The 26167-nt window shown below is 43.6% G+C and overlaps 3 protein-coding genes and 4 non-coding genes across 7 annotated transcripts; all 7 read right to left on the bottom strand.

Annotated features, from left to right (window-relative positions):
* Nucleotides 1–7098: 7098 nt before the first annotated feature.
* Nucleotides 7099–21347, bottom strand: LOC117493942 (E3 ubiquitin-protein ligase TRIM39-like). Its single transcript, XM_034144539.1, has 3 exons — nt 21306–21347; nt 8702–8841; nt 7099–8601 (listed from the first exon to the last, which is right to left on the bottom strand). The coding sequence occupies exon 3, from the start codon at nt 8582–8584 to the stop codon at nt 7202–7204; it is 1383 nt and encodes a 460-aa protein (XP_034000430.1). The 5' UTR covers nt 8585–8601; nt 8702–8841; nt 21306–21347; the 3' UTR covers nt 7099–7201.
* trnal-caa lies at nt 12021–12131 on the bottom strand. Its single transcript has 2 exons — nt 12094–12131; nt 12021–12055 (listed from the first exon to the last, which is right to left on the bottom strand). It is a non-coding gene; the product is annotated as a tRNA-Leu (tRNA).
* Nucleotides 12492–12602, bottom strand: trnal-caa. Its single transcript has 2 exons — nt 12565–12602; nt 12492–12537 (listed from the first exon to the last, which is right to left on the bottom strand). It is a non-coding gene; the product is annotated as a tRNA-Leu (tRNA).
* LOC117493944 (E3 ubiquitin-protein ligase TRIM39-like) lies at nt 13502–15179 on the bottom strand. Its single transcript, XM_034144540.1, has 2 exons — nt 15053–15179; nt 13502–14952 (listed from the first exon to the last, which is right to left on the bottom strand). The coding sequence occupies exon 2, from the start codon at nt 14933–14935 to the stop codon at nt 13553–13555; it is 1383 nt and encodes a 460-aa protein (XP_034000431.1). The 5' UTR covers nt 14936–14952; nt 15053–15179; the 3' UTR covers nt 13502–13552.
* Nucleotides 18270–18380, bottom strand: trnal-caa. The gene is made up of 2 exons: nt 18343–18380; nt 18270–18315 (listed from the first exon to the last, which is right to left on the bottom strand). It is a non-coding gene; the product is annotated as a tRNA-Leu (tRNA).
* On the bottom strand, nt 18741–18851 carry trnal-caa. The gene is made up of 2 exons: nt 18814–18851; nt 18741–18786 (listed from the first exon to the last, which is right to left on the bottom strand). It is a non-coding gene; the product is annotated as a tRNA-Leu (tRNA).
* LOC117493941 (E3 ubiquitin-protein ligase TRIM39-like) lies at nt 19749–21387 on the bottom strand. Its single transcript, XM_034144538.1, has 2 exons — nt 21306–21387; nt 19749–21205 (listed from the first exon to the last, which is right to left on the bottom strand). The coding sequence occupies exon 2, from the start codon at nt 21186–21188 to the stop codon at nt 19800–19802; it is 1389 nt and encodes a 462-aa protein (XP_034000429.1). The 5' UTR covers nt 21189–21205; nt 21306–21387; the 3' UTR covers nt 19749–19799.
* Between the last annotated feature and the right edge of the window lie 4780 nt (nt 21388–26167).

Below are 26167 nucleotides of genomic sequence, written 5' to 3'. Positions count from 1 at the left end.
GCATACTTGGAATTCCACCGAGGCCGCGTCCTTGGTTTGGGGAAATTTCGAGGCTGCACATGGGTAGACTTCGCGTCCTTAAAATCCCCACAATGCTTTGCGCATGGACCATTTTCCCCAAATCTGTGGCGGAAGATGTAAGGCGGGGCCTCTCATATGATGCACACCTGCACACTTGCTAGCCTGTTCCACTCTTTGGCCGTTTCTCAATCTGCTTGGTAGCACAGCCGAGCCGAGCTTCTTGCTTCAGAAGCAAGGCAAAAATACTTCCTGGCATTCGGAAAACGAAGAGTGGAACAGGCTAGCAAGTGTGCAGGTGTGCGTCATATGAGAGGCCCCGCCTTACATCTTCCGCCACAGATTTGGGGAAATTGGTCCATGCGCAAAGCATTGTGGGGATTTTAAGGACGCGAAGTCTACCCATGTGCAGCCTCGAAATTTCCCCCAAACCAAGGACGCGGCCTCGGTGGAATTCCAAGTATGCTGGAGATTGGAACAGTCCTTCGGCGGCACTCGATGACGTAGCATCCTTGAAATATTGGCTTGGAAGCCAATATCCTCGCGATTGAGAAACAGCCTTTGTTTTCTGAATGCCAGGAAGTATTCTTGCCTTGCTTCTGAAGCAAGATGCTCGGCTTGGCTGTGCTACCAAGCCAGCATCCTCGCGATTGAGAAACGGCCACAGCCTTAAGAGCAATCTGCCCTCACTATGGTGTAATGTTGACCTAGGACCAGTGGCGGCCGGCCCATAGGGGCGCTAGGGGCGCCGCCCCCCCTCTTACCACATTAAAAAATATATATATATATATATATTTAACCTGTTACGCACGGCCCCCCCGGTACCGGGCGGATAAACGCGTCATTTGCAGGAAACAACGTCTAAGGAATCGTAATATTTAATAAAACTATGAATGTTTTATATCCATGTTACGGGAAGAAACTCAGCTAACTGATCTTTTTAAAAAAAAAATCCAAAAAAACCCCACAATGCTAACACTCAGCCTCTGAATTTGCCACGAGCGAAAATATTTTACCTAAAACGGCACCTTAACTCACAATAACTCCCTTATTACTTATCCTAGATGCACAGCCAACCACTCATTTTTGGTGTCCTGGAGACACTGAATCTAGTGGTGCCCTCCTCCACACTCAGTGATAAACATTTGCGACGCTATAAACGAAAGCGTACATCATAACATGTGGAGCTAGCTAGAAACGCTAACATGGCTTACCTTGGTCAAAACTGGTCTTCAATGGCATTAAAACGATAAAAAAAACGATGCTGCAGTTAATCCATAGGTTCATCCAATGTATCTGTGCCCTCTTTGAAATTATTTCTGACATAAGCAATAAAACTGCTTTTCCGTTTCCAGATGTCAGAGCTAGAGTACAGGCTCGCTCTGATGCAAAGCTGCTTGTGCGAAGCCCCCACCTTTTTCTTACCATGTGTGTGAGAGGGAGCCTCCCCCTTCGATTCTATTGGCTCTAACGGTCAGAAAGGTGTGTCAACCATCAAAATCGAGCAAGGGGGGCCAGAGATATAGAAAAAAAAAACATTTTCACCCAAATCACCTCAGAGGTGGGGTGGTTTTGGCTAAAAAGGTCAAATTTCACTTGTTTTGCATCAATCTTGATACAGGGTACTTATTATATGTTGTACTTTGGATTCCTAAAGCTTTTGGTCTACTAACCCATCATCCAAGGGTAGTTTTCACCAGTGGCGAGCCGTGAGCTTTATACCTAGGCCCTCTGACCCCCACCCCTTCCCTCGAAAAAAAAAAAAAAAGAGTTATTACGTCACAGCGTATACTTCAGCGGAATATCAAAACAACGGCCCAGGGTGCAAAACGCATCAATGACAACGACCCTCTACCCCACAAAACAACACCTGTGAACCCAATTTGTGTTCTTTGACATTGAAAATGATATTGCATTGTGTTTCTTACTTTCGTTGCCGTTGTATGTCTTAAGTGTAATTTGGCATGCTTTTATTTTGAAGGCGAGTTCACGCTGTTGACAGGAAGTTGTTGTTGCTATGGAAACAAGAAAAGTTTCACAGCGGGCGGAACTTGTCATAATGTCCGCGATAATAAAACCCACCCATTTAGAGGGAAGATATGATTGGTCAATTGTACTGTCATTTGACATTACTCTCTCGTTCAGTTAATATAGCGGGCCCTCTGTGAATCGCAGAGAGGGCCAGGTGAGCTTCTTTCATGTAACCCCTACATTCAAACAGAGAATGAACAGGCAGATTCGAAGGTTTTATTTCTTTGGAAATGTTATTTTAAATACAATTAAATCAAGTTTTTTTTCGGTAAAACTAATGAAAAATATAACAAAAATAATATTAAAAAAATATATATTTATAAAAAATATTATTTTTTTTAATGTTTTTAAATATTATTTTTTGGAATATCTTAGGCCCTCACAGAGGGCCTAGAGGGCCCTGACGGCTAGCCACTGGTTTTCACTATCTGTAAAAAATCATTTTTGGACGGACACTATAATTTACAGTTTTTTACTATGTAAAATCTGAATTTTCTTTAAAATAAAAAACATCTATATTGATTCTGACACTTCTACATCCAACTCACAGATGTAACCTTGCTTTGATAAAATAAATTATTCATATAACCCTTTTAGAAGTTAAGTTGTAGTCATTTGTTTTGGGCATGTCATTTTCGAGCCTGAAACATGAAAAACAGGCTAGGTGCTTAACAGGTTAAAAAATATATTTATTTTTATTTTTAATAAACAAGGTAAATATTATATAATTGGTATCAGTAGAATGTATAATCTACAATAAAATCTCGTTTAAAATTGTGTTACGATGTCTAAAGTTACTGATAAGTCACATGTTTCCTGCCTGGCCTTGCCCGTGTATCATTACCCTCTCTCGTCTGGGCGCTATGCACAGCGCCCAGACGAGAGTGCAGCAAGTGCAGCAGAAGCCAACTGTTGCTATCTTTAAACTATGCCGCCGAAACATAATTTCAGCCAATCAGCGTCGTCAAATCTGATGGTCACAGGGCTCCTATGTCAGCGCCCGGTGCAGTCTGTGAGTTGTTTGGACTCGTATCCAAGGAGACAAAACAGGAAGCTGTCATACACTCTGGAAGCTACCATTAGCAGCTAATGAAAACTCAGTTTTTGACATAAAAATGGAATTATGGATCATCAATCATTTTCAAAGTGACAGACACATTGGATTAACCTATGGATTAACCTTCAGCTGCGTTTTTCTAGTTTTTGATCACAATTGTTATTCTGCAAAAGGTGAGCATATCTCCGTGTTTTGCTACCTAAAGCTACGTTGTGTGATGTCTGTATTTGCTTCCCCTGTTGCGAGTTCTGATCGCTCAGTGATGATACTTATATTTCTAGAATCTGTGGAATCTCAGTTTGTTAGCATAAGCTTGTTTGTGCATATCCGATAAGTATATCGATTGATTTATACCTAGAGTGCGTTAGCATTTTTTCGCTCAGGGCTCATTTAGACGCTTCTTGTGAGACTTTTGTTTCGGTAAACATGGTTCATATCATCAGTTAGCTGCGTTTCCTCTGAGTAGGACACATGAATAGTTTATTACATTTTAAGAAGCCCTGAGACACAGTTTCGTGAACAAAAAAGGGGGAAAAAAGCCCCTTAACAGGTTAAATGGGAATTAATTGAATTAAATCATTTTAAGTAATTTTGAGTCTTCCCAAAGCCCCGGTGTTCTGCAGTTTGTGTGGGCCTACTGTACTGTTGCACAGTTTATGCTGTAGAAACTATGTCCAGGACAAGGTGTTTGGAAGTTTTGGAAGATTCATAGCTAACCACACTGTAGTTATGGAGGTATTGATCAGCCCCCCCGGACCGCATGGTCCGGGGGGGCATCCCCCCGGACCCCCCTAGTATTGTTTGATCACCATTTCCACAGCCCCACCTAAAATATTTTCCACCAGCCGCCACTGCCTATGACCTTTGACCCTGTGTGTCTGCTGACCTTCACACACACCAGAGGGTCAGTTCAATCATCCATGAACGACACATTCCTGCGAAATGCATGAATATCTATTTTCAATGATCTTTGTAGTGGTCAGAACAACACAGCACACTCGTTAAAAACAATCTGTGAAACCAAGAACTATCAAACCACTTTCCTGTGAAAAGCACTACATGTTTTTAATTGCATGAACTGTTCAGAATTAGTTAAAGAATCAACATTTAACCAACATCTCTTTGTCAATTGAAGGAGAAAGATGGAAAGAAGATGGAACAAAATCCATGTGCTCTACAAAGCCAATACATCATTTAAATGGAATATGTATGCCAAGAAAAATAAAGTATTTCAGAACTCTATGGACCCTTCAGCTGCTGCATTATAACAAATGCATTGTATGCAGCATGTCAGTATTCAAACAGACAGACCGTTATTTAAATTCCAAAAGGGATTTCAAGGTTTCCAACAAACCCACAGACTTCATGTCAGGCTGAACGTTGTTGAAATGTGTCTAAAATGCTGCAAAGAACATTGAGATTATTCCACGCTATGCCGGGCTGCGGTGGTTTGATTTTCGATATTTCATTCAATGAAGAATGATAGGGCTTTGGAAAATGAATACACATATTTTATTGTTTTTACAGTCCGTAAAACAACGGATTTATGGAGAGGTTGAATGAATCAAATCAAAATCAAATCAAGTTTTATTTATAAAACACATTTAAAAGCGATTTTTGGTCGAGCCAAAGTGCTGTACATGTAATAAAAACACATTACTACAATCACAATAAAAGACAATAAATTACAACAGATATATATAAAAAAATAAAAATAAAACACAAGGAAAAGTCAGGAGTCGTGCTCCGCTCTAACTAGAAGGCCAGAGAGAAGAAGTGTGTTTTTAGTGTAGATTTAAAAACCCCTAAGGTCTGGGCCGACCTCACATGGAGGGGCAAAGTGTTCCAGAGCCTAGGGCCAGCTGCTGAGAAGGCTCGGTGCCCTCGGGTTTTAAGCCTGGTCTTGGGCACTACCAGCAGCAGCTGGTCAGCAGACCTTAAAGCTCTGGCTGGGGTGTAGCGCTGGAGGAGTTCGGCTATATAGGCCGGAGCCAGCCCATTTAGTGCTTTAAAAACAAATAAAAGGATTTTAAAATCAATTCTGAACCGAACTGGAAGCCAGTGTAGTGAGGCCAGAATAGGGGTGATGTGGTCACGCTTTTTGTGGCCAGTCAGCAAACGTGCAGCTGCGTTTTGGACTAGCTGCAGGCGTTTAATTGAGGCCTGGTCCATACCCATGAAGAGAATGGGACCTTAAATCCTTGATGACATTATGTAGAGTTGTCAAAGTAAAATGACAACCCACGCCTCCAATAGGAGACCAGAAGTCCCTTTGATCAGGAAGGAGTCAATCCTTGAGTCTGGCGCCTTAGACCACTCAGCCATCCTGACTACTATTGGTTCCATCTGGTCAAACCAAAAATGTTAGGAGAGGTTTAAGACACTTGCCAAGTAAAAAATATATATGATTCAATCTTTTGTAAAAACCAACATTTGATCCTCCAGATTATATGTCTTCGATCTTGAAAAGCTGTAACGTTTTCTGAATATATTGAAATTATGAATTGGGTTTCTACCGCCATAGCAGACATAAACGTCCATTAATTTGAACCAATGACCTGCTCCAGTTCAAAATGAGACCAAACATCGCTTTGGATTACAGTTTCTGAGGCTTGTTTTTAGCCTAGACTATTCACAAAATGTATTTTCTTGTGTTACCCTACCACCAAAACAAGAATAATTAGAATTTAGCAGTTACATAAGGGTATAAAACATTCAATAAAATAGTTTTTCTGTCAACTTTTTCATCACCACAACCATTGGAGGATATTTTAGAGGTAAACAGTCATAAATTAGTATAAGTATAAAAATATAAGTTTGCTGGTTTTAATAGAATTCAAGATAACAGACACATTATCTTCCCTCAGGCTAAAAACAGGCAGAGAAAACAATACACACACACACACACACACACACACACACACACACACACACACACACACACACACACACACACACACACACACACACACACACACACACACTCAGAGTGCGAGTGCCACCGTGTGTCAGTCATGTTGTACTGATGAACTCATTAAGTGTTTAAATGACTTATAAGTGACTGATCAATCTGCCTGACGAACTGTCTATCTGTCATCTGACCGGATAATTATCTGTGTGTGTGTGTGTGTGTGTGTGTGTGTGTGTGTGTGTGTGTGTGTGTGTGTGTGTGTGTGTGTGTGTGTGTGTGTGTGTGTGTGTGATCATTTGAATGTGTGGATGGTTTGCTGGGTTCACTGGTTGTCTAATGGGGCATTTCCACCATGGCGCGGAGCGCGGTTTAAGCGTGCCGTGTCGTGACGGGCCCGTTTTTGGTTGCGCTTCCACTAGGCCTAGTTCCGGCCGGGGAGTACTTTTTCACCTCTTTTCTGGCCCGACATAATCGTGGTTCTATCGGGGCCAACAAACAGGGCTGAGTTTGCTAAACTAGAGAGAGAATCGCTGGCATGGGGGCTACAACTACAACAAGATGAACATATTTGACCGTGATTGAATTGTAATACACGTTTCAAAATGATGCCGAAGTAACAACATACTGATACCGGTTAGTAAAAACCATGAATTAATGCTTTGTCAAGTCTGCAGACAGACGGCAGGTGAAAAACCTTTTAAAATGCGTGTTTTCTAGATGGAGATTGGCTAAGCTAACGTTGTATATGCTCCGACCGTCCACACTCACAACAACGGCCTATACAGACATAAATAAACCAGCGACTGTATTCTCCATGACACAGACAGTCTGTGGTTTGTACTTGTTTAACTTTTGTCTAGTTTCTGAACAGATATGAGGAGCTGTGAGCTCTGAATGCTAACAGCTAACGGCTGTGTTGTTTTTCTGGGGTTCTCATTGAAGATGACGTCACGGCTCCGCCTACACTGTGTTACTATAGATACTACCCCAGTTCCTAAACTGTAATGGAAGCGCAGCATGAAGTGAGCCGGCCTAACAAGGCCCAACGCGGCCTAGCAGTACCAAGCGAGGCCGAGGCCGACCGTGTGGTGGAAATGCGCCATAAGTGAGCTGTTAAACACTGTGTTGGAATGAGCAGGCGGACAGGAGGTGCTGCAGAGGTCAGTGAATGATCCTGTTCATCTCTACCTGCTCTGATCCACTGTCACACACACCTTCAGTGGTAATATCTTCACTTCCTCCCAAGTGCAAATGTATGGAAACACCCTCTCAGTGAAAGTGTGTGTGAAGGTGTGTATGTGTGTGTTAGTGTCAGGATCAGAGAACGACACCTCTCCTCTGTTCCAGTCCAGATTCACTCTGACCCTCTGGAGCTTCTTCTTCAGGCTGAGAGGAGTGACTGGAGCTGGTGGTGAACATGCTGAGTATATACCTTTAATGAAAGCTATCATCCATAATCCAGACTGTATGCTTCCCCTCCTCTGGACAGACTCTGCTAACACACCCAGTACCCAGCGTGTACTGTCTGTAACCTGGACATCCCAGCTGTGAGTCCCTGAGTTAAAGCCTTCAGAGCCCAGGACAAAGCCGTATTTATCAAACCTCTCTGGATTATCAGGAAGTTTCTGTGTCTCATCTCCTCGTCTCACTCTGGTCAGATCTTCAGACAGGATGAGTTCTGGATGAGCAGTGTTTGGGTCCAGGATGAGAGGATAATATGACACCAAGTCCTTCATCTTGCTCCAGATGTTGAAGCTGAGGTTGCCCAGGTGTTTGGCCTGGTCTATCAGAGCTCCTGAGGGCAGCTGTGGAACCTCCAGCAGGGGGCGCTGCAGCCTCTCCACTGCAGCCTTGTAGTTGTGCAGGAAGGAGACGTCTTCAGCTCTCAGCTCCTCCTCTGTGGCTCTGACTGTGTGTGAAAGAGCTGCTATCTCTCTGCTCACAGCCTCCATCTTCTCCTCCATCATCCTCCTCTTCTGCTCCTCTTCCTCCCTCAGTGCAGCCATCCTGGCCTCCTCTTCCTCTTCTAGAAACTGGTGAAGCTTCTTAAACTGCTTCTTAATCTGCGTCTCTGTGTGTCGAGCCTGGACCTTCAGGTGTCCTGCTGTTTGATCAAACTTCACTTTAACTTCTTCAATGAGCTTCAGTTTCTCCTGAAAGGGCTGCAGAGCTTTCTGGAGCTCCTCTCTGAGACCCTGAGCAGCTTCATCGATGGGTCTGATTCTGTGATTGGTGTGTGTTATTGAAACACTGCAGACGACACACACTGGCTGCTGATGGTCCAGACAGAAGAGTCTGAGTTTCTCAGAGTGCAGACTGCAGAGAGCCTCAGAGGTCCCTCTCTCCAGTAAGAAGGTCTCACACGTGTTCTTTAAAGCCAGGTTACAGGGGGGATTTCTTCTTGAAGATTCTGTCTTACAGACTGGACACTCTCGTGATGGTTTCTCTCTCCACCAGGTCTGCAGACAGGCTTTACAGAAGCTGTGGCTACAGGACAGAACAACAGGATCTCTAAAGACGTCCTTACAGACCGGACAGCAGAGATCTTCCTCTAACCTGGACGCCATGTTGTCTCTGAGTGAAGCTGAAACACAGCAGACAGGAAGTACAGTCAGTCATGGCTCCCCTCCCCCTCCTCTACTGACTTCACTGAAATTCACTTTGAGTGTTGTTTGGAGACTCACCTTCAGGGGGGGGAGGGTCCGCCGCTAGAAGCAGCAGGGTTGTAGTTTCCACTTTTCTCTCCTGTAGCTGAACTCAGGGGAAGTTGTTAGTTTGGTCTGAAGGTGAATGTGATCGTCTGTTTTTCAGTCCGTCTCTCTCTCTGCAGTGAGGAAGAAGAACAAACTGTTTCCTGGTGTGTCTCAGGTGAGTCAGTGAGGGAGGAGTTCTGTCACGCCTCCTCTGCTGAACTCTGTAACCTCTCATGTAACACAGGGTGTGTCTCATCATCGCTGCATTGAAGTTGTAGTGGAGGAGTTAAACTATAAACTCATGTATCATTGGAGAGGGAAACGAGTCCGTCTCTTTGAGCGTACAGAGATTGGATGGCCCTGAGAAGAGACCCAGAAGTGTAAAGTAACTAAGTACATGTACTCAAGTACGGTACTTAAGTACAATGGTACTTTACTTGAGTATTTCCATTGTATGCTACTGTGTACTTCTACTCCTCTACAGTTCAGAGGTAAATGGTGTACTTTTACTCCACTACATGTATGTAATACCTTTAGTTACTTCACAGATCTGGATGAATGATGTGAAATATAATAAACTCTTAAATCAGACTTTAGTTACACCTGGAGTAAATTCATAATGAACTACTTTACTAATACAAACTGTGGGGGAAACTTCTGAAGCAATAGGAGTCAGGACTCAGAGAGACACGAGGAGAGCTGGAGCTTTGATGGCAAACACTGACGGTTTGTTTGGAGCTTCGGCCGGAGAATTCACAAGACATGTCACGGGCCACGAGTTGACCACCCGGTTGAGATGCCACAATCAATTCTGAAGACCCCTCCTGCAGCTCCAGGTTTGAACTAGTTCAGAGTGTAATAATCAACATTCTTCAATAGAGAGACTAAACAGCTGAGGACACTGAATCACATTTGTTGTTGCTTATGGCTCGAGGTCATCTACACCCCGAGAAGGATGTGTTCCAGGTGTCCCACAACAATAAGTATCTCTGACCGAGAGGTGCCCGGTCACAAACTGGTAACAACAACAATATGCTAGGGCAGCCCCTCCTTAAGGGAGATAACGGCTGCTCAAGGCTGGTCAGCTGCGTCAGCGGGCGAAAGGTAAACATGTAGGGGAAATTATTCCCTGACACTAAGGAACATAAATGAAGCTATGTTAAATAAAGGGTACATTTTATTTTGATATTGTCTGTTAATATTTGTGTTGTTTTATCAGAAATATGACTTCAATCTCAAACAAAACAACAACAAAAATGGATAGATGATAATAATCAGATAGAATGCAAAAAAATAAATACGAGACTCTCAGAAAGTAATGTTTTTGTGGGGATTATAACGAGTTTCCAGAGGTTTTTGGATGTGAGTTTTAATAACCTTTAAGGAGTTTTTTGTAGGATGTTTTGAAATGATTGAGTTTCCATGAGTTTTGAGATTACAATTTGGTGACTATAAATGAGTTTCTGTGAGATATTTGGGAGTTTCTTGGGAGGTGTGTGTGTGTGTGTGTGTGTGTGTGTGTGTGTGTGTGTGTGTGTGTGTGTGTGTGTGTGTGTGTGTGTGTGTGTGTGTGTGTGTGTGTGTGTGTGTGTGTGTGTGTGTGTGTGTGTGTGTGTGTGTGTGTGTGTTTGTGCGTGTGTGTGTGTGTGTGTGTGTGTGTGTGTGTGTGTGTGTGTGTGTGTGTGTGTGTGTGTGTGTGTGTGTGTGTGTGTGTGTGTGTGTGTGTGTGCTTACACTGTTTTCTCAAACAAAGACGATGCAGTCTTGTCACACAAGCTCACGTACAAACTCTCTGATGTGTTTCAGTCAATACACATTATTTAGACGTGGGTTGCCACACACACACACACACACACACACACACACACACACACACACACACACACACACACACACACACACACACACACACACACACACACACACACACACACACACACACACACACTGTGTTGCTCATGTTGTGTCTGGTGGACCAGGCTCACCAGGTGAGACCCTGAATATTTGTGGTAAAACTGCAGACATTTCCAATACTCTGGCTTTCTGAAATGTCTGCAAATCATCTGTATGGTTACAGAAACAATGTGTTATTGGCAGTGATTGATGTGTCATGGCTCTTAGGATGGCAATAACTGTCGGTCCACCACTTCGTTTTAGACAGAAATATCTAAAATGACCATGACCGTTAGCTTGTGGGTTGCAGCATAGCTTAGTTTTTAAATGGCAGCAAATCCTGCCTTTTTGATTTCAGAATCAGAAACGGGTTTATTGCCAGGTCGGTTCACACATACGAGGAATTTGACTTGATGTCATGGTGCATACATAAAATATAAAATAAAGAATCTCCATATAAAACAAAAAATCTTTAAGGACACTGTAATAAAATATAGTTAAATATCAATAACATAAAGCAGTAATTTACAACGAAATGGAATGTAACGAGTTATAGAATATAAACTATGAAATATGAAATAAGAATATGTGCAGTAAGCAGTATTGAACATTGTGTGCATTAATGTAATGCATATAGAGTCTACGTTGTGTCAGTGGGGGGGCCGGGCCTTGTTTAAGAGGCCGGTAGCGGAGGGGAAGAAACTGTTCAGGTGGCGAGAGGTTTTGGTCCTGATGGAGCGCAGCCTCCTGCCAGAGGGGAGGGGGGTGAACAGTTTGTGTCCAGGGTGGCATGGGTCGGCCACTATCTTCCCTGCCCGCCTCAGGGTCCTGGAGGCGTGCAGGTCGTGGAGGGATGGCAGATTGCAGCCGATCACCTTCTCTACAGAGCGGATGACACGCTGCAGCCTGCACTTATCCTTGGCTGTGGCTGCGGCGTACCAGATGGTGATGGAGGAGGTGAGGATGGACTCCATGATGGAGGTGTAGAAGTTCACCATCATCGTCTTTGGCAGGTTGAATTTCTTCAGCTGCATGGACTTTAATTGAATATTTGGGATAAAACTGATTCTCAGGAGTGGGATTTGAACCCAATTCAATTGGGTCAACAAATCTGTTTCTTGAATAAACTAGACATGCTTTATAATAGGCAGGTTTAAGACACTAAATAATCATATTTCCTTTATCCTTTGGTACATACTGATGTGTATCTTAGATTACCTAAAGAAACTGCCCTAAAATGTTTTCAGACGTTTATGGTCGACTGACTTTTTCTCAAGAACCACCAGCAGTTCAAGGTTTTCTCCTATTCTGAGAAAGATTTCAACATCTACAGGACAGATGGGCACATCTTTTGATATCAGTTTTACTAATGATCAAATTTGGTACGTGGTAAACAATACAAATCTGATAAAAAAGCTGTCAGGAGTGGGATTTGAACCCACGCCTCCAATTGGAGAGCAGAAGTCCCCTTGATCAGGAAGGAGTGGATCTTTGAGTCTGGCGCCTTAGACCACTCGGCCATCCTGACACTTTATAGCTTTCCATGAAATGTCTTCAGACGTTCAGAGTTCACTGACTTTCTTTTTCAGCAGTTCAAGGTTTCCCACTTATTCTGTGAAATATTTCAGCATCTACAGGACAGATTGGCACATATTTTGGTAGAAACATTCATGGTTCCCAGAGGATGAATCCTAAAGATTTTGGTGATCCTCTGACTTCTCGTCTAGCGCCACCAGCAGTTCAGGATAACAGATCACCCGACACTTTGGTTTATGACTAAATACCTTAAGAACTAAGAGTTTACCATATGCATAGAGGGAACTACTATGAAAAGAGCAACCTTGATACAAGGTCAATATTATACACGCATAACCTGTGGTTTAAAATATGTCAGGAGTGGGATTTGAACCCACGCCTCCAATTGGAGACCAGAAGTCCCTTTGATCAGGAAGGAGTCGATCCTTGAGTCTGGCGCCTTAGACCGCTCGGCCATCCTGACTACTATTAGTTCCATGGGTTATCTATCAAAATCAAAAATGTTAGGTGAGGTTTAAGACACTTGCCAAGTAAAACATATATATGATTCAATCTTTTGTAAAACCAACGTTTAATCCTCCAGATTATATGTCTTCGATCTTGAAAAGCTGTAACGTTTTCTGAATATATTGAAATTATGAATTGGGTTTCTACCGCCATAGCAGACATAAACGTCCATTCATTTTAACCAATGACCTGCTCCAGTTCAAAATGAGACCAAACATCGCTTTGGATTACAGTTTCTGAGGCTTGTTTTGAGCCTAGACTATTCACAAAATGTATTTTCTTGTGTTACCCTACCACCAAAACAAGAATAATTAGAATTTAGCAGTTACATAAGGGTATAAAACATTCAATAAAATTGTTTTTCTGTCAACCTTTTCATCACCACAACCATTGGAGGATATTTTTGAGGTAAACAGTCATAAATGAGAACGAAAAATATAAGTTTGCTGGTTTTAATAAAATTCAAGATACCTACAAACAGACACATTATCTTCCCTCAGGCTAAAATCAGGCAGAGAAAACAATACACACACACACACACACACACACACACACGCACACGCACACGCACGCACACACACACACATACACTCACTCACTCACTCACTCAGAGTGCGAGTGCCACCGTGTGTCAGTCATGTTGTACTGATGAACTCATTAAGTGTTTAAATGACTTATAAGTGACTGATCAATCTGCCTGACGAACTGTCTATCTGTTCATCTGACCAGATAATTATCTGTGTGTGTGTGTGTGTGTGTGTGTGTGTGTGTGTGTGTGTGTGTGTGTGTGTGTGTGTGTGTGTGTGTGTGTGTGTGTGTGTGTGTGTGTGTGTGTGTGTGTGTGTGTGTGGAATGAGCAGGAGGACAGGAGGTGCTGCAGAGGTCAGTGAATGATCCTGTTCATCTCTACCTGCTCTGATCCACTGTCACACACACCTTCAGCGGTAATATCTTCACTTCACCCAGAGTGAAAATGTATGGAAACACCCTCTCAGTGAAATTGTGTGTGAAGGTGTGTATGTGTGTGTTAGTGTCAGGATCAGAGAACGACAACACTCCTCTGTTCCAGTCCAGATCCACTCTGACCCTCTGGAGCTTCTTCTTCAGGCTGAGAGGAGTGGGTGGATCTGATGGTGACCGTGCTGAGTATTGACCTCCAAAGAAAGCTATTCTCCATGATCCAGACTTTATGTTTCCCTTCCTCTGGACAGACTCTGCTGACACACCCAGTAACCAGTGTGTACTGTCTGTAACCTGGACATCCCAGCTGTGAGTCCCTGAGTTAAAGCCCTCAGAGCCCAGGACAGAGGGGACACTATCAAACCTCTCTGGATTATCAGGAAGTTTCTGTCTCACTCCTCCTGCTCTCACTCTGGTCAGATCTTCAGACAGGATGAGGTTTGGATCAGCAGTGTTTGGGTCCAGGATGACAGGATAATATGACACCAAGTCCTTCATCTTGCTCCAGATGTTGAAGCTGAGGTTGTCCAGGTGTTTGGCCTGGTCTATCAGAGCTCCCGAAGGCAGCTGTGGATCCTCCAGCAGGGGGCGCTGCAGCCTCTCCACTGCAGCCTTGTAGTTGTGCAGGAAGGAGACGTCTTCAGCTCTCAGCTCCTCCTCTGTGTCTCTGACTGTGTGTGAAAGAGCTGCTATCTCTCTGCTCACAGCCTCCATCTTCTCCTCCATCATCCTCCTCTTCTGCTCCTCTTCCTCCCTCAGTGCAGCCATCCTGGCCTCCTCTTCCTCTTTTAGAAACTGGTGAAGCTTCTTAAACTGCTTCTTAATCTGCGTCTCTGTGTGTCGAGCCTGGACCTTCAGGTGTCCTGCTGTTTGATCAAACTTCACTTTAACTTCTTCAAAGAGCTTCAGTTTCTCCTGAAAGGGCTGCAGAGCTTTCTGGAGCTCCTCTCTGAGATCCTGAGCAGCTTCATCGATGGGTCTGATTCTGTGATTGGTGTGTGTTATTGAAACACTGCAGACGAGACACACTGGCTGCTGATGGTCCAGACAGAAGAGTCTGAGTTTCTCAGAGTGCAGACTGCAGAGAGCCTCAGAGGTCCCTCTCTCCAGTAAGAAGGTCTCACACGTGTTCTTTAAAGCCAGGTTACAGGGGGGATTTCTTGTTGAAGATTCTGTCTTACAGACTGGACACTCTCGTGATGGTTTCTCTCTCCACCACGTCTGCAGACAGGCTTTACAGAAGCTGTGGCTACAGGACAGAACAACAGGATCTCTAAAGACGTCCTTACAGACCGGACAGCAGAGATCTTCCTCTAACCTGGACGCCATGTTGTCTCTGAGTGAAGCTGAAACACAGCAGACAGGAAGTACAGTCAGTCATGGCTCCCCTCCCCCTCCTCTACTGACTTCACTGAAATTCACTTTGAGTGTTGTTTGGAGACTCACCTTCAGGGGGGGGAGGGTCCGCCGGTCGAAGCAGCAGGGTTGTAGTTTCCACTTTTCTCTCCTGTAGCTGAACTCAGAGGAAGTTGTTAGTTTGGTCTGAAGGTGAATGTGATTGTCTGTTTTTCAGTCCGTCTCTCTCTCTGCAGTGAGGGAGAAGAACAAACTGTTTCCTGGTGTGTCTCAGTGAGTCAGTGAGGGAGGAGTTCTGTCACGCCTCCTCTGCTGAGCTCTGTAACCTCTCATGTAACACAGGGTGTGTCTCATCATCGCTGCATTGAAGTTGTAGTGGAGGAGTTAAACTATAAACTCATGTATCATTGGAGAGGGAAACGAGTCCGTCTCTTTGTGCGTACAGAGATTGGATGGCCCTGAGAAGAGACCCAGAAGTGTAAAGTAACTAAGTACATGTACTCAAGTACGGTACTTAAGTACAATGGTACTTTACTTGAGTATTTCCATTGTATGCTACTGTGTACTTCTACTCCACTACAGTTCAGAGGTAAATGGTGTACTTTTACTCCACTACATGTATGTAATACCTTTAGTTACTTCACAGATCTGGATGAATGATGTGAAATATAATAAACTCTTAAATCAGACTTTAGTTACACCTGGAGTAAATTCATAATGAACTACTTTACTAATACAAACTGTGGGGGAAACTTCTGAAGCAATAGGAGTCAGGACTCAGAGAGACACGAGGAGAGCTGGAGCTTTGATGGCAAACACTGACGGTTTGTTTGGAGCTTCGGCCGGAGAATTCACAAGACATGTCACGGGCCACGAGTTGACCACCCGGTTGAGATGCCACAATCAATTCTGAAGACCCCTCCTGTAGCTCCAGGTTTTAACTAGTTCAGAGTGTAATAATCAACATTCTTCAATAGAGAGACTAAACAGCTGAGGACACTGAATCACATTTGTTGTTGCTTATGGCTCGAGGTCATCTACACCCCGAGAAGGATGTGTTCCAGGTGTCCCACAACAATAAGTATCTCTGACCGAGAGGTGCCCGGTCACAAACTGGTAACAACAACAATATGCTAGGGCAGCCCCTCCTTAAGGGAGATAACGGCTGCTCAAGGCTGGTCAGCTGCGTCAGCGGGCGAAAGGTAAACATGTAGGGGAAATTATTCCCTGACACTAAGGAACATAAATGAAGCTATGTTAAATAAAGGGTACATTTTATTTTGATATTGTCTGTTAATATTTGTGTTGTTTTATCAGAAATATGACTTCAATCTCAAACAAAACAACAACAAAAATGGATAGATGATAATAATCAGATAGAATGCAAAAAAATAAATACGAGACTCTCAGAAAGTAATGTTTTTGTGGGGATTATAACGAGTTTCCAGAGGTTTTTGGATGTGAGTTTTAATAACCTTTAAGGAGTTTTTTGTAGGATGTTTTGAAATGATTGAGTTTCCATGAGTTTTGAGATTACAATTTGGTGACTATAAATGAGTTTCTGTGAGATATTTGGGAGTTTCTTGGGAGGGTGTGTGTGTGTGTGTGTGTGTGTGTGTGTGTGTGTGTGTGTGTGTGTGTGTGTGTGTGTGTGTGTGTGTGTGTGTGTGTGTGTGTGTGTGTGTGTGTGTGTGTGTGTGTGTGTGTGTGTGTGTGTGTGTGTGTGTGTGTGTGCTTACACTGTTTTCTCAAACAAAGACGATGCAGTCTTGTCACACAAGCTCACGTACAAACTCTCTGATGTGTTTCAGTCAATACACATTATTTAGACGTGGGTTGCCACACACACACACACACACACACACACACACACACACACACACACACACACACACACACACACACACACACACACACACACACACACACACACACACACACACACTGTGTTGCTCATGTTGTGTCTGGTGGACCAGGCTCACCAGGTGAGACCCTGAATATTTGTGGTAAAACTGCAGACATTTCCAATACTCTGGCTTTCTTAAATGTCTGCAAATCATCTGTATGGTTACAGAAACAATGTGTTATTGGCAGTGATTGATGTGTCATGGCTCTTAGGATGGCAATAACTGTCGGTCCACCACTTCGTTTTAGACAGAAATATCTAAAATGACCATGACCGTTAGCTTGTGGGTTGCAGCATAGCTTAGTTTTTAAATGGCAGCAAATCCTGCCTTTTTGATTTCAGAATCAGAAACGGGTTTATTGCCAGGTCGGTTCACACATACGAGGAATTTGACTTGATGTCATGGTGCATACATAAAATATAAAATAAAGAATCTCCATATAAAACAAAAAATCTTTAAGGACACTGTAATAAAATATAGTTAAATATCAATAACATAAAGCAGTAATTTACAACGAAATGGAATGTAACGAGTTATAGAATATAAACTATGAAATATGAAATAAGAATATGTGCAGTAAGCAGTATTGAACATTGTGTGCATTAATGTAATGCATATAGAGTCTACGTTGTGTCAGTGGGGGGGCCAGGCCTTGTTTAAGAGGCCGGTAGCGGAGGGGAAGAAACTGTTCAGGTGGCGAGAGGTTTTGGTCCTGATGGAGCGCAGCCTCCTGCCAGAGGGGAGGGGGGTGAACAGTTTGTGTCCAGGGTGGCAGGGGTCGGCCACTATCTTCCCTGCCCGCCTCAGGGTCCTGGAGGCGTGCAGGTCGTGGAGGGATGGCAGATTGCAGCCGATCACCTTCTCTACAGAGCGGATGACACGCTGCAGCCTGCACTTATCCTTGGCTGTGGCTGCGGCGTACCAGATGGTGATGGAGGAGGTGAGGATGGACTCCATGATGGAGGTGTAGAAGTTCACCATCATCGTCTTTGGCAGGTTGAATTTCTTCAGCTGCATGGACTTTAATTGAATATTTGGGATAAAACTGATTCTCAGGAGTGGGATTTGAACCCAATTCAATTGGGTCAACAAATCTGTTTCTTGAATAAACTAGACATGCTTTATAATAGGCAGGTTTAAGACACTAAATAATCATATTTCCTTTATCCTTTGGTACATACTGATGTGTATCTTAGATTACCTAAAGAAACTGCCCTAAAATGTTTTCAGACGTTTATGGTCGACTGACTTTTTCTCAAGAACCCCCAGCAGTTCAAGGTTTTCTCCTATTCTGAGAAAGATTTCAACATCTACAGGACAGATGGGCACATCTTTTGATATCAGTTTTACTAATGATCAAATTTGGTACGTGGTAAACAATACAAATCTGATAAAAAAGCTGTCAGGAGTGGGATTTGAACCCACGCCTCCAATTGGAGACCAGAAGTCCCCTTGATCAGGAAGGAGTCAATCCTTGAGTCTGGCGCCTTAGACCGCTCGACCATCCTGACACTTTATAGCTTTCCATGAAATGTCTTCAGACGTTCAGAGTTCACTGACTTTCTTTTTCAGCAGTTCAAGGTTTCCCACTTATTCTGTGAAATATTTCAGCATCTACAGGACAGATTGGCACATATTTTGGTAGAAACATTCATGGTTCCCAGAGGATGAATCCTAAAGATTTTGGTGATCCTCTGACTTCTCGTCTAGCGCCACCAGCAGTTCAGGATAACAGATCACCCGACACTTTGGTTTATGACTAAATACCTTAAGAACTAAGAGTTTACCATATGCATAGAGGGAACTACTTTGAAAGGAGCAACCTTGATACAAGGTCAATATTATACACGCATAACCTGTGGTTTAAAATATGTCAGGAGTGGGATTTGAACCCACGCCTCCAATTGGAGACCAGAAGTCCCTTTGATCAGGAAGGAGTCGATCCTTGAGTCTGGCGCCTTAGACCGCTCGGCCATCCTGACTACTATTAGTTCCATGGGTTATCTATCAAAATCAAAAATGTTAGGTGAGGTTTAAGACACTTGCCAAGTAAAACATATATATGATTCAATCTTTTGTAAAACCAACGTTTAATCCTCCAGATTATATGTCTTCGATCTTGAAAAGCTGTAACGTTTTCTGAATATATTGAAATTATGAATTGGGTTTCTACCGCCATAGCAGACATAAACGTCCATTCATTTTAACCAATGACCTGCTCCAGTTCAACATGAGACCAAACATCGCTTTGGATTACAGTTTCTGAGGCTTGTTTTGAGCCTAGACTATTCACAAAATGTATTTTCTTGTGTTACCCTACCACCAAAACAAGAATAATTAGAATTTAGCAGTTACATAAGGGTATAAAACATTCAATAAAATTGTTTTTCTGTCAACCTTTTCATCACCACAACCATTGGAGGATATTTTTGAGGTAAACAGTCATAAATGAGAACGAAAAATATAAGTTTGCTGGTTTTAATAAAATTCAAGATACCTACAAACAGACACATTATCTTCCCTCAGGCTAAAATCAGGCAGAGAAAACAATACACACACACACACACACACACACACACACGCACACGCACACGCACGCACACACACACACATACACTCACTCACTCACTCACTCAGAGTGCGAGTGCCACCGTGTGTCAGTCATGTTGTACTGATGAACTCATTAAGTGTTTAAATGACTTATAAGTGACTGATCAATCTGCCTGACGAACTGTCTATCTGTTCATCTGACCAGATAATTATCTGTGTGTGTGTGTGTGTGTGTGTGTGTGTGTGTGTGTGTGTGTGTGTGTGTGTGTGTGTGTGTGTGTGTGTGTGTGTGTGTGTGTGTGTGTGTGTGTGTGTGTGTGTGTGGAATGAGCAGGAGGACAGGAGGTGCTGCAGAGGTCAGTGAATGATCCTGTTCATCTCTACCTGCTCTGATCCACTGTCACACACACCTTCAGCGGTAATATCTTCACTTCACCCACAGTGAAAATGTATGGAAACACCCTCTCAGTGAAATTGTGTGTGAAGGTGTGTATGTGTGTGTTAGTGTCAGGATCAGAGAACGACAACACTCCTCTGTTCCAGTCCAGATCCACTCTGACCCTCTGGAGCTTCTTCTTCAGGCTGAGAGGAGTGGGTGGATCTGATGGTGACCGTGCTGAGTATTGACCTCCAAAGAAAGCTATTCTCCATGATCCAGACTTTATGTTTCCCTTCCTCTGGACAGACTCTGCTGACACACCCAGTAACCAGTGTGTACTGTCTGTAACCTGGACATCCCAGCTGTGAGTCCCTGAGTTAAAGCCTTCAGAGCCCAGGACAGAGGGGACACTATCAAACCTCTCTGGATTATCAGGAAGTTTCTGTCTCACTCCTCCTGCTCTCACTCTGGTCAGATCTTCAGACAGGATGAGGTTTGGATCAGCAGTGTTTGGGTCCAGGATGACAGGATAATATGACACCAAGTCCTTCATCTTGCTCCAGATGTTGAAGCTGAGGTTGTCCAGGTGTTTGGCCTGGTCTATCAGAGCTCCCGAAGGCAGCTGTGGATCCTCCAGCAGGGGGCGCTGCAGCCTCTCCACTGCAGCCTTGTAGTTGTGCAGGAAGGAGACGTCTTCAGCTCTCAGCTCCTCCTCTGTGTCTCTGACTGTGTGTGAAAGAGCTGCTATCTCTCTGCTCACAGCCTCCATCTTCTCCTCCATCATCCTCCTCTTCTGCTCCTCTTCCTCCCTCAGTGCAGCCATCCTGGCCTCCTCTTCCTCTTTTAGAAACTGGTGAAGCTTCTTAAACTGCTTCTTAATCTGCGTCTCTGTGTGTCGAGCCTGGACCTTCAGGTGTCCTGCTGTTTGATCAAACTTCACTTTAACTTCTTCAAAGAGCTTCAGTTTCTCCTGAAAGGGCTGCAGAGCTTTCTGGAGCTCCTCTCTGAGATCCTGAGCAGCTTCATCGATGGGTCTGAATCTGTGGTTGGTGTGTGTTTTTGAATCTCTGCAGACGACACACACTGGCTGCTGATGGTCCAGACAGAAGAGTCTGAGTTTCTCAGAGTGCAGACTGCAGAGAGCCTCAGGAGATCCCTGATCTCTCTCCAGTAAGAAGGTCTCACACGTGTTCTTTAACACCCGGTTACAGGGAGGTTTTCTTCTTGAAGATTCTGTCTTACAGACTGGACACTCTCGTGATGGTTTCTCTCTCCACCAGGTCTGCAGACAGGCTTTACAGAAGCTGTGGCTACAGGACAGAACAACAGGATCTCTAAAGACGTCCTTACAGACCGGACAGCAGAGATCTTCCTCTAACCTGGACGCCATGTTGTCTCTGAGTGAAGCTGAAACACAGCAGACAGGAAGTACAGTCAGTCATGGCTCCCCTCCCCCTCCTCTACGCACTTCACTGAAATTCACTTTGAGTGTTGTTTGGAGACTCACCTTCAGGGGGGGAGGGTGCGCAGGTCGAAGCAGCAGGGTTGTAGTTTCCACTTTTCTCTCCTGTAGCTGAACTCAGAGGAAGTTGTTAGTTTGGTCTGAAGGTGAATGTGATCGTCTGTTTTTCAGTCCGTCTCTCTCTCTGCAGTGAGGGAGAAGAACAAACTGTTTCCTGGTGTGTCTCAGGTGAGTCAGTGAGGGAGGAGTTCTGTCACGCCTCCTCTGCTGAACTCTGTCTCCTCTCATGTAACACAGGGTGTGTCTCATCATCGCTGCATTGAAGTTGTTGTGGAGGAGTTAAACTATAATCTCATGTATCATTGGAGAGGGAAACGAGTCCGTCTCTTTGTGCGTACAGAGATTGGATGGCCCTGAGAAGAGACCCAGAAGTGTAAAGTAACTAAGTACATGTACTCAAGTACGGTACTTAAGTACAATGTTGTGGTACTTGTACTTTACTTGAGTATTTCCATTGTATGCTACTGTGTACTTCTACTCCTCTACAGTTCAGAGGTAAATGGTGTACTTTTACTCCACTACATGTATGTAATACCTTTAGTTACTTCACAGATCTGGATGAATGATGTGAAATATAATAAACTCTTAAATCAGACTTTAGTTACACCTGGAGTAAATTCATAATGAACTACTTTACTAATACAAACTGTGGGGGAAACTTCTGAAGCAATAGGAGTCAGGACTCAGAGAGACACGAGGAGAGCTGGAGCTTTGATGGCAAACACTGACGGTTTATTTGGAGCTTCGGCCGGAGAATTCACAAGACATGTCACGGGCCACGAGTTGACCACCCGGTTGAGATGCCACAATCAATTCTGAAGACCCCTCCTGTAGCTCCAGGTTTTAACTAGTTCAGAGTGTAATAATCAACATTCTTCAATAGATAGACTAAACAGCTGAGGACACTGAATCACATTTGTTGTTGCTTATGGCTCGGGGTCATCTATACCCCGAGAAGGATGTGTTCCAGGTGTCCCACAACAATGAGTATCTCTGACCGAGAGGTGCCCGGTCACAAACTGGTAACAACAACAACAACACCTTGCTAGGGCAGCCCCTCCTTCAGGGAGATAACGGCTGCTCAAGGCTGGTCAGCTGCGTCAGAGGGCGAAAGGTAAACATGTAGGGGAAATTATTCCCTGACACTAAGGAACATAAATGAAGCTTTGTTAAATAAAGGGTACATTTTATTTTGATATTGTCTGTTAATATTTGTGTTGTTTTATCAGAAATATGACTTCAATCTCAAACAAAACAACAACAAAAATTGATAGATGATAATAATCAGATAGAATGCAAACAAATAAATACGAGACTCTCAGAAAGTAATGTTTTTGGGGGGATTATAACGAGTTTCCAGAGGTTTTTGGATGTGAGTTTTAATAACCTTTAAGGAGTTTTTTGGAGGATGTTTTGAAATGATTGAGTTTCCATGAGTTTTGAGATTACAATTTGGTGACTATAAATGAGTTTCTGTGAGCTATTTGGGAGTTTCTTGGAAGGTGTGTGTGTGTGTGTGTGTGTGTGTGTGTGTGTGTGTGTGTGTGTGTTGTACACTGTTTTCTCAAACAAAGACCATGCAGTCTTGTCACACAAGCTCACGTACAAACTCTCTGATGTGTTTCAGACTGAAGCCAGTCAATACACATTATTGAGACATGGGTTGCCACACACACACACACACACACACACACACACACACACACACACACACACACACACACACACACACACACACACACACACACACACACACACACACACACACACACACACACCATCAATCTACCTGCTCTTTGTTTTACAGCCCTCTGCAGGCACCGTATTTTAAACACACACACACTGACAAACACTGACAAACACACACACACACACACACACACACACACACACACACACACACACACACACACACACACACACACACACACACACACACACACATTGTGTTGCTCATGTTGTGTCTGGTGGACCAGGCTCACCAGGTGAGACCCTGAATATTTGTGGTAAAACTGCAGACATTTCCAATACTCTGGCTTTCTGAAATGTCTGCAAATCATCTGTATGGTTACAGAAACAATGTGTTATTGGCAGTGATTGATGTGTCATGGCTCTTAGGATGGCAATAACGGTCGGTCCACCACTTCGTTTTAGACAGAAATATCTAAAATAACCATGACCGTTAGCTTGTGGGTTGCAGCATAGCTTAGTTTTTAAATGGCAGCAAATCCTGCCTTTTTGATTTCAGAATCAGAAACGGGTTTATTGTCAGGTCGGTTCACACATACGAGGAATTTGACTTGATGTCGTGGTGCATACATAAAATATAAAACAAAAAATCTTTAAGGACACTGTAATAAAATATAGTTAAAGGTGGGGTAGGTAAGTTTGAGAAACCAGCTCGAGATCGCTAGAATTTGAAAATACACAACCGTAGAAAATCTGCCACTTCCTTACAGAGCCCCTCCTCCAACACACACGAACGCGCACATGACCAATGAGGGCACGAGATAAGTTTGTGCACAGATGGAAGGCTGACAGGCAGGTAGGCCATCCAATCATTTTACCCAGGCCGGCTAAAATGATTGGTCCTACTTTTTACAGTACTACAGCTTCCACAGATGACATTTTTTTATGGATTTTTTGTCAAAGCACTTAAGATATTCATTGCTATCGGGATGTTAAGAGCATTCCATGGAATATAACAAAAAGTGTATCTCGAGCCGGTTTCTCAAACTTACCTACCCCACCTTTAAATAGCAATAAAATAAAGCAGTAATTTACAGCGAAATGGAATACAATGAATTATAGAATATAAACTATGAAATATGAAATAAGAATATGTGCAGTCAGCAGTATTTGAACATTGTGTGCATTAATGTAATGCATATAGAGTCTACGTTGTGTCAGTGGGGGGGCCGGGCCTTGTTTAAGAGGCCGGTAGCGGAGGGGAAGAAACTGTTCAGGTGGCGAGAGGTTTTGGTCCTGATGGAGCGCAGCCTCCTGCCAGAGGGGAGGGGGGTGAACAGTTTGTGTCCAGGGTGGCATGGGACGGCCACTATCTTCCCTGCCCGCCTCAGGGTCCTGGAGGCGTGCAGGTCGTGGAGGGATGGCAGATTGCAGCCGATCACCTTCTCTGCAGAGCGGATGACACGCTGCAGCCTGCCCTTATCCTTGGCTGTGGCTGCGGCGTACCAGATGGTGATGGAGGAGGTGAGGATGGACTCCATGATGGAGGTGTAGAAGTTCACCACCATTGTCTTTGGCAGGTTGAATTTCTTCAGCTGCATGGACTTTAATTGAATATTTGGGACAAGACTGATTCTCAGGAGTGGAATTTGAACCCAATTCAATTGGGTCAACAAATCTGTTTCTTGGATAAACTAGACATGCTTTATAATAGGCAGGTTTAAGACACTAAACAATCATATTTCCTTTATCCTTTGGTACATACTGATGTGTATCTTAGATTACCTAAAGAAAGTGCCCTAAAATGTTTTCAGACGTTTATGGTCGACTGACTTTTTCTCAAGAACCACCAGCAGTTCAAGGTTTTCTCCTATTCTGAGAAAGATTTCAACATCTACAGGACAGATGGGCACATCTTTTGATATCAGTTTTACTAATGATCAAATTTGGTACGTGGTAAACAATACAAATCTGATAAAAAAGCTGTCAGGAGTGGGATTTGATCAGGAAGGAGTTGATCCTTGAGTCTGGCGCCTTAGACCGCTCGGCCATCCTGACACTGTTAGTGAACCAGAAAAGATGAGAATTTACGGCTAACATTAGCACATCATTTGGAACAAACATTCATCGTTCCCAGAGGATGAATCCCAATGATTTTGGCGATCCTTTGACTTTTCATCTAGAGCCACGAGCCAGCAGAACGTCCAGTCACTCTTTACTTTGGTTTATGACAAAATACCTCCAAAATAAAGATGAAGACATGCTTAACTTGGGGTAAAAGGTGTGTCAGGAGTGGGATTTGAACCACGCCTCCATTTGGAGTCCAGAAGTCCCTTTGATCAGGAAGGAGCCGATCCTTGAGTCTGGCGCCTTAGACCGCTCGGCCATCCTGACTACTGCTTTTACAATTTTCTGTCTCAGATATCCCCAAATTGTTTATAATTGGGAGGTTTAAGTCACTAAATAATCGATGATTCTTTGGTACCAAAATCTCTGTTTCGATCACTATTGGGTGTTTCTCAATGTCGAGAACGCTTGCTTGGTAGCACATGTCTTCCGAGTCAGTTGCTCCAGAAGCGAGGCAAGAATACTTCCTGGCATTCGAAAAACGAAGAGTGGAACAGGTGAGCAAGTGTGCAGGTGTGCATCCTATGAGAGGCCCCGCCTTACATTTTCCGCCACAGATTTGGGAAAATTGGTCCGTGCGCAAAGCATTGTGGGGATTTTAAGACCGCGGAGTCTACACATGTGCAGCCTCGAAATTTCTCGCTACGAAGTACGCCGGCCTCGGTAGAATTCCAAGTATGCTGGACATTGGAACAGTCCTTCGGCGGCACTCGATGACGTAGTATGCTTGAAATAGTGGCTCTGGAGCAGCTTTACTCGACATTGAGAAACACCCATTGTCAACATTGGCCTGGGTGGGGCTAACCAAAAATGCCCCGTCCATTGAGAACACAATACTTTATATCATATTTACATACAATGCCATGTCTTTTTATGCTGCTGCAACGCAAACATTTCCCAAATTGGGATCAATAAAGTACATCTTATCTTACTTAAATATCTGATTGGCTGAACCAGGCAAAACTACAGTTACTAATCTACTTGGTTTTCCATTTATACAGGCAATTAGAAGATGAGAAATATGCAGAGCC

Source organism: Trematomus bernacchii, unplaced genomic scaffold (genome assembly GCF_902827165.1).
Source record: "Trematomus bernacchii unplaced genomic scaffold, fTreBer1.1, whole genome shotgun sequence".
Taxonomy (NCBI): domain Eukaryota; kingdom Metazoa; phylum Chordata; class Actinopteri; order Perciformes; family Nototheniidae; genus Trematomus; species Trematomus bernacchii.
The sequence above is the reverse complement of the archived record's forward strand: the minus strand, read 5'-3'. Positions and strand labels throughout refer to the sequence as shown.